This window comes from Passer montanus, unplaced genomic scaffold, assembly GCF_014805655.1.
Source record: "Passer montanus isolate IOZ18808 unplaced genomic scaffold, ASM1480565v1 scaffold9, whole genome shotgun sequence".
Lineage (NCBI taxonomy): Eukaryota > Metazoa > Chordata > Aves > Passeriformes > Passeridae > Passer > Passer montanus.
The window spans coordinates 10,470,412-10,478,927 of NW_024374367.1; the positions used below are offsets into that span (position 1 = coordinate 10,470,412).

General features: G+C 40.0%; 1 protein-coding gene across 1 annotated transcript; it reads right to left on the reverse strand.

The window, feature by feature from the left end:
- Nucleotides 1-464: 464 nt before the first annotated feature.
- Nucleotides 465-8,516, reverse strand: THOC7 (THO complex 7). Its single transcript, XM_039695310.1, has 8 exons — nt 8,348-8,516; nt 7,969-8,086; nt 7,027-7,154; nt 6,588-6,674; nt 5,553-5,610; nt 2,485-2,551; nt 2,291-2,360; nt 465-1,083 (listed from the first exon to the last, which is right to left on the reverse strand). Exons 1-8 carry the CDS (start codon nt 8,364-8,366, stop codon nt 1,016-1,018), a joined length of 615 nt encoding a protein of 204 aa, XP_039551244.1. The 5' UTR covers nt 8,367-8,516; the 3' UTR covers nt 465-1,015.

Consider the following 8,516-nt stretch of genomic DNA (forward strand, 5'->3'; position numbering starts at 1 on the left):
TCTTCTCTTTTGGGAAGGTTGAAACTTTTCTTACTTCCCAACAGATTGCTCAGACAGCAGGATGATCCAGGTGGATGGATAGATTCCACTTTGACTACTAATAACAAAAGTATCTCTGCTTCTTTAACATCATGATTATTGCTCTACTGCTTCAGTTTTTCATCATGAGAAAAGAAGGGTTCACCATCTGTTTCAGAAATTATGATGTATTTTGATAATAGTCAATTGACAGATAAAATTCAGAAGCAGATTATAAATGGTACTGGGATTAGATTCCTGGTTCTTCAAGAACAAAGCTTTTAAATTGAAGTTTTAAATGTGCCATTTGAAAATGTGACTTTTGATGTGGTACAACAAACACAGCAGAGCAAGGCTGGGATCACTGCAGTTCTCTGCATCACTTAGAAAAAAAAATTAAAGCTAGTACAGTATCAGTTTTGGTTTTTTATAAGGCTTAACAAGCATTAATTCTATAGAAGTAGTTTATTTTATATGAAATGATCAAATTCTAGTCTAGTCACAGTGAGTTGTAAATGGCAGCTACTTTAAAAAACTAAGAGCCTACTTAGCTCAGATTTAGGTCCCATCTAGAACAGGGTATGGAAGCTGGGACTTATGAAAAAATGCACTGCCCTCAGTCTGACGTCATGTAAGAAAAGGAGTCCTTATTATAAGGTTCAATCCCTACTAAAAATAGGAAAATCTGTGAAAACACCTTTTATTGGCAAAGTTTTACAAACACCTCAGTTCACAAGTATGGTGTAAAAGCTTCATCCTTTGTGAAACAAAGTATATTTGTCACAAATTACAAAGTTTGTGGATTAACACTGAGTGCCTGCCTGCAAACATCTGCAACTCTTTTCCCCTGAAACATATGCAAAACACGTACTTTTGTATAAAAATTCACAGAAGCAGTAGAAAACTATTTCCAGCTTCCTCTCTCTTACTGTTGATTTCAACAGAAAGTGAAGATACTTGGACTTTCTTAAGTAGTAATTCAGTCTTCATATGACATCTACTGCTTGGCCTCTGCTTCCATCTGAGTTTCTTGTGATTCCTCAGCTTCTGAAAGTTTTTCATCATCTAAAATTCAATATTACTGTTAGTCAGACATGCTTGGTCATATATACAGACTATATTGCAGAACTTTGTCCCACTGAAATATTTTATTTTGATTGCCTTAAGTGTGTAGTTGAGTATCTCATTCTAAAAAATGCTATGTTCAAACAAACAAAATAATCCTTCAGTTTGTCAGGATGTTATCTCTAACAGCTGTTACTGGAAATATGGGGTAAATTCTATAGTGTCAATTGAACCAAATTGTACCAGATTGCTTCTAACCCCTTCTTTCTCTTTGTCTACTAATGGTTTATTTATTTTATCCTGAAGCTGTGCTTTTGACTAAACTGCTACTTCCTTCACAAAATCCTGAAGATTAATCTATATATTCATATGAAAATGCACTTTCAAGACTAATACTTAAGCAAGTGTTAGTAACACATATTAACAATAACCTTCTGCTAAAGTGCACCTAGGATTAACAGTTCATTCTGCTTAAGAAGATCTAGATGGCCTTAGAGAATGAGAGTCTGCTCTTAGAGCCATCTCTGCATTTAATCAGGTCATGCTCAAAGGCTGTACCAATTGTTCTGTCTTTGAAAGACAGGCAAATACACAGCAAATATTTAAAACAATATTACCCATATTAGAGCACAAAACGTTAGTGCTGATTTGAAAATATTAAGTACTTGTATGAGAAAAGATGAGTACGACTAATTCCTGAATTTAGTTCTCGTGTCTGACAGTTTTAGTCTCTGCTCTACCACAGCTTCACAGTCTGAGTAGGTTGTCATTTACCTTCCTTGTATTTAAATTATTTTTTAGTAAAGCCTCAAATGATACCATGGTAGCAGTGACATGTTCAAAACTACTGAAATAGGAATTATAAAATGAAATTCAGAAATAAGCACAAGAATAACTTTCTGTAAGAAATACTTTGTTAAAAAAAACCAAACCTCAAATGATTATTCTCTATCCTCACATTTTAAAGAATTCTTCTGCCTACAAATTAACCTGAAGCTAGTAAGGAAATGGCACAGTGGGTAGCTTGTAGAAGAAAAAAAACTTGGAGCAGTCTCAGGCTCTGGACTACTACTGGGAAAAAATTCTGCCAATGCAAGAGGTCACCAGCCTCAGTTGCACAGAGCTATCCCCCTGCTGGAAGTTGTGATTCCTTTTGATCTGCTGAAACACAACCCAGTTATACCTATTAGCAAAGAACAGCACTTACTCTCCAGGGTTTGCTGAAGTTCATGGATGGTGCTCAGGAGAACATGGAACTGCTTCCTTCTCAGCTCCAACTGGAACGATAAAATACATGTTGTAGGAAACAGAGAGCACATACAGCCAAACAACCCATAGCAGACTCTACATTAACTGTATTCCTAATAAATTATTATATAACCATCTCTATGAAAAACCTACCTTATCTTCAACGTTTTCTTTAATGTGAGAAAGATTTTGCAGCTCTTTTCCCAAAGCTTCTAGCTGCCTGAAAAGAGATTGTCAGAGCATTCTTTAAAAATTCTGTAAAATTCTTGCAAAACAGATTTGCCCTAAGTAAAGGAGAAACAGTATATAAAACATACCATTTATGTAAACAAAACAAATGAAACAATTTAGAGGTAAGGTCACTTCATGTAATTTTAAACTATTATGTTCTAGACTTGTAATTTCAGGACTTTGACAAAAAATTAGGCCTCCAAGCTGGAATACAGTTGTACCCTGGGCATTTGTAACAATTCAGTGCTGACACAACATGTTATTTACTTGACCCTACAATACAAGTCAAAGAAGCAGATTCATAGAATCTTAGAATATCCTGAGCCAGAACAGACCCACAAGGAATATCAACTCCAATTCCTGGCCCTGCACAGGACACCCCAAGAGTAATGCCCTGTGCCTGACAGCATTGTCCAAATGCTCCTTGAACTCTGTCAGGATTGTGCTGTGACCACTTCCTGGGGAGTCTCTTCAGTGCCCAACCACCCTCAGGGGGAAGAACTTTCTGCTCTCACTTGAGCTCACCATGGACCACCACAATCCTTTTTGAGGCCAAGAACAGCAGGTACCATAATATACCTTTCAAATGAGGATGGAGCACCAACTCTTACAGCCAAACCTCCAGTTTGGTCCTTCTACTTCTAATGCCTATCATAATTTATGCACCATGCAATGAGAGCAAACTGCTCCTTTAAAGGTGAAGTGGATTGAGGCTGATCACCCCTGATTAATTAGCAGGCAGAGTCATAGAGGGGTCAGCAAGGAAACCAACCTTTTTTCCTGAAGCCATTGACAGCTGGTGCAACTAGTCTGGGTAGGGAACCACAAAAAGCCCTCCAGTCCTAAGTACCTCCCTGTGGATGGGAAAAGGTCTATTTTAATGCTACCTGAGGGCTTTGTCTTTTTTTGAGCCAGCATGCTTGGCACCTCAATGGGAATACCTGAGAGAGTTGTGTGTGACATTACCCCTTTCTTCAGCTTATAGGCTCATACACTGATTCTGGAAGCACTTGGTTTCTAGTTTCTGAAAAACTTGCAAAGATTTGGCCAAATCTTGCTGTTAACATTGTGCTGTCAGGTGTAAGCAGACTGTGAGAGGACAGACTTTTTTTTCTAGTAACATCCGAGCTACATCTGGAATTTTGCTCCTTTTACTTTACATTCCAGATAATCTTTGCTTAGCCTTCTTACCTTCATATCTCCTTTTCTAAGGCTGTGTCATTTCTTGGTTCTCTGAACAGCTCTTCTGATACTGCATCTAATTACACTGTGGGCACTGTTGTTCAGTACTTCTGCTCCTATCATTTCCTGAATTGGCTCCTGTGCACTACTTGTGACTAAGCTGTTAACAGCTTCTTTTGTGCTCTATGACTCGTTGTTCCAAGAAACAGACTCTTAAAAGCACAAAGAAAGTATTTTTCTAAACTTTGTCCTATTGTGCCAGATATCCTGCAAAAGCTACTCTTGCAATAAAACCCTTCTCTTTCTTCTCACAAGAAGTTTTCTAGAGTGTTTTTAGTGATTAAGAGTTTCATGAAAAGATTGACATTGTTAGTGAGGCTTCCTCTATTATGAATTAAGGGTGGCCTTTGGTTCATTGTATCATTTTCTGTGTACTTTCCTACAGACTGCATTCTTACCAGCTATAACTTAACACTCTTTCTAGCTTTGCTTAAGAAACTTATGCTTGGATGTGTTAAGCAAAACTAGAATAATTCCTCCAAACCTAAACAATGCAGCATCCTCTAAGATAAAAAGTATCATTTATCACAGAATTATAGAATAGTTTGGGTTAGAAAGACCACAAAGATCATCTAGTTCCAGCCCTCTGCCAAGGGGAGGGACATCTTTCACTTAGACCAGATTGCTCAGAGCCCCATCCAAACTGGCCTTGAACACTTCCAGGGATGGGACAGTCACAAGTTCTCTCATTTAGTTGTTTCTATTATTAACTGACTTATCTGAAAAACTGCATTTTTGGTAGCTCTTTACTAAAGCCTCACTTGATAAATATCACATGCTGACTAATGAAGTAAGTAGTCAAGCCTCATGAGAATTGCCTGTAATTATCAAAGCTGGGGTATTGAAATCAAGGCACAGAAAAACAACGTACAAGAAAGAAATGTGTGAAATATTGTCAGTGGCTTATAGCTACAAAAATGCTATTATTAGGGTAATAGTATAACCAAATCACTTCCATTTGCTATGAAAGACTATGGAATATGAAAAGACAGCCTCCCCTGGCAATTTCACTGAAAGTGGGAAGAGGATAAATGTACAGCTGCACTTATATGGGAACAGTAATCCCACACCACATCTTTAATCAGTTTAAGAACAACAAACTCATAGATGCAACAAATCCTGGAATGTTTGTATGGCTCAATAGAGTTAATCTCCCCACAACTGCCCCAAAAGCACAGACAGTGATGCAAACCCAGAATGTGACAAGCAGCACTGTGAGTTACACACAAGACAGGTTGGACAACAGGGAGGTCTGCCCTGCATGCCAGGGCAGGTTACGTGTGGCACACCACACAGCCATTTATAACTGGGCATGCAGGAACAACAACCAGAAGGAAAACATAAAAAAGAACCCTCGGAGCTTTCTCCTGTTCTCTCTCATTCCACCTTACTTGCTTGTGTGTTATACATTTTGAGTGCCTACTGAATCTGGCTGGTGCCAAGTTAAAGGACTTCCCACCATCTCCCTTTTCTGAGCAACTCACTGACATCAGATGTGCATTTACATCTCAGTTCACTTATTCACCTTAACGATGGGAAAATTTCAACTACAGAACAATTAACAATGATTCTGACCCTAATAGATGGGAGATAAAGGAAAGCTCATAAGGGTACAGAAATACAAGTTTTTATTGTGTCAAAGAAATTCTATAAATGTGAGGAAAAGTCAAACTAAAATCAAGGAAATGTCAAGTCTGGGGACTTCAAGTTTACTGCTCTTTTATAATTTAATGTTGTTTTATACTTACTTCAGTGTTTCATGTCTGTCTGGGTGATGCTGTATGACTTTGGCCAATGCATCATATTCTGAAAGACATTTCAATAGTTAATCTAAATACTTCTGAAAATACGGATTCAAGAACCCAAACTCAGGTATCATAGAATGGCAGATTCTTTTTCCTTGAAAATGTTTTTGAAATCTTTCTGTTTCAATGTTTTTCAAAACCTCTTGAGATAGCTTGGCATTGCTGCACACTTAGTCTTTTGTGTCTGATTCATAAACGTTTGGTTTAGATAAAATCAAATATATATGTACAGAAAACGGTGCTGATGTTACACATGAACATTAAAGATTTTTAGAAAAAAGCATAAAATGATGCATGGATTTTTTTTCATTTTTAGGATTTTTAAAAAAACTATTACACATTAAGAATAATATTATGGTTATGCAGGCAACTAACACAGCCATTTCCTGATAGTAAGACTATACATATGACAACTACTTCATTCACCTGGAAAAATTTGTGCTGCAGACTGGACAGAACATACTAAAAAAGCAAACACTTCAGACCTATGTTTGTGAAGATGTAAGAACTCCACATTCCTACTGGTTAAGGTTATTCTAATTTCCAGTTGAGTTCAAAATTATCCACAGCATTGTTCAAACAGTTGTACTTAAAACCTTTCACGTAATATTTCTAAAATTTCTTTTTGGCATTTCATTTATCATGAAAAAAACATTTTTTGATCCTTCTCAACTGTTCTTCAATGAATTATGAGTGTACAATTTTAAAAGTAGGGTAAAAAAACACCTCTTAAAACAGGTGTTCAGAAAGAACACTGTTTTAGGTTTTCCTGATGTTGCATGTCATTGAGAGCTGGTTCAATCTTGCCTGTGTCACCACCCAAAACTTTCAGTAGTCACTGGAACCCACCAGGCTGAATATGGTAATCATGATGCCTTGCACTTTCAAAAAATTAGAATCTATTTTCCAATACAATGTATTCTAAAAGATAACAAACCAATGAAGCCCACCACTGTAAATACAGATATGGCACCTTACCCTGGCGATTTTTTCGAATCCTTTTTGCTTGCAGGATTTGTTTTTTGCATTCAGAGATCTTCTCATGGGCTGCAGCTATACTGTTTTCTTTAGGAAAAAAATAATAAGAAAGATATAGAGTTACATTGATACATGTCAATAAGCTATTATCCTAAACTATAAAAGAGCTGCTTGTGACATGGTGGCTTGTTAGCTCCATCACCTTAAAAACTATATACACATCAATAGGTTAAAAAAGCTCTTGTTTGTATGTAATCTACATAATTACAAGATGCTCATAGCACATATGTAAGTGCTGTCTAGTAAGGAAAAAAAAAACAACCCCAAAAAACCTCCACATCACTCATCAGATGTGTATATTACGCTCACCAGAACTGGCTTGAGCTTGTTCATAAGAGAAACTGTCAAACAGAAACCAGTAACATTTTCTCATGTTTACCTATATCCTTATAGATTTTTTCGTAATTTTCCATCTCTCTCAGGTTCATGTCATACACCAGCAGAGTCTTTCCCATTGAAAATTCACACTGGGATAAAGTACTCAGCATCCGTTGGTACTGGCTGTATCTGAAAACAGACAAGACATTTGCTCTCAAGCAGCATAAAAACAGTTCCTCACTTCACAGAGCAAGCAAACAAAGGTTCAGGTAGCTTAAGGGACAGCTAAACAGCAATTATTCAATAAAGAAAACACTTCAAAGAGTCAGTGTGTAATTTTTTGGAGGCGCAGTTAAAAACACTACACATTAATTCCAGCATCATGCCCTTATCAGTGTAAAGTGAGTATTAAAGCAGTGAGCAGTTTGACACAGGGCTTATAAATTTTCCAGCTCGGGTTGGCTCTGTGACCACCAAATTAGTATTTTAATAGTGCAGTGCTTCTCTGTATACACACTGGTAGTATTGTGATTTATATCCATTACTAACAGAGACCCCACAGAAGGCTGTCACTCGTACCTTACTAATTTAGACTTAAAAAAAAAAAAAGAAAAAGAGAGAACGACAGCAACAGAAATACCAGCAGTATTTCCCTTCCGTAACAGAACAAAGGCAGAACTGCCAAGTAAAATATCCGAGCCGTGATGTGTTACAAGAGCGGGGCTCCCGGCTGGATCACGCAGCAGGCACAGCAATCCTGGGGGCATTGGAGCGGTGCTGGCAGATTTCACGAGCCAGCCCGCAGCCCTCAGTGATTCCTGACCCGTCTGCAGCCCTCCTCTCCCTGCACAGCGCTTGTCCTGGAAGCACCACAGAGCCAAGGAAAGGCAGCTGTGCACATTTTAACGCGGATCTCTTCCAAATGGATAGAGCCCCGCTTTCCACTGAAACGCCAGCTAAGCAGTTCCAAGACTTAATAAACCAAAGCAAAACAACAAGATACCCTTCCTCCTGAGATCCGGAATTACACCACTTAATGAAACTCTTCACCAACAAATTGATCCGCCTGTCGTCGCCAGCTCCATCGCCATCGATCAGCAGCCGCTTGCGGATAACTTCATCTGAGGAAAAACTCCGGTTAAAGCCTCACGCCATGGCAGCCGCCGCCCGGCGCCGCGCGCGGCTCTCTCCGGGCCCGTCAGGGAGCCATTCCCGGAGCCACAGCGGGCGGATCCGCTGAGCCGCGGGGCCGGGGCCGCGATGGAGGCCCGGCTGCGGGGTGAGCGGCCCCGGGCGCCGCTGCGGGCAGCCCCGGCGGGGGTCGCGGCGCGGGGCGGGAGGAAGGAGAGGAGGATGGAGAAAGGGAGGGAGGGAGGTCTCACCGTCGGTCACGGCCCCCATGGCGGCGAGTGCCGGAGCCGGCGGGGCGGCGGCAGCAGCGAGTGAGGTCAGCTTCCCACAATGCAGCCGGCGAGAGCGGCGGCCATGGAGGGGGAGGCGGCGGCTGCTGGGGCCTGAGCCGGCGGGCGGCGGACGCGCGGCCCGGGGAGG

What these genes read in the sequence shown, in the direction of transcription:
- THOC7 (XM_039695310.1), bottom strand. An exon ending in AAGAAAACGTTGAAGATAAG is followed by an intron (nt 2,361 to 2,484) that starts GTAGGTTTTTCA and finishes TTATCGTTCCAG; the next exon opens with TTGGAGCTGAGAAGGAAGCA. An exon ending in ACTTCAGCAAACCCTGGAGA is followed by an intron (nt 1,084 to 2,290) that starts GTAAGTGCTGTT and finishes ATTGAATTTTAG; the next exon opens with ATGATGAAAAACTTTCAGAA.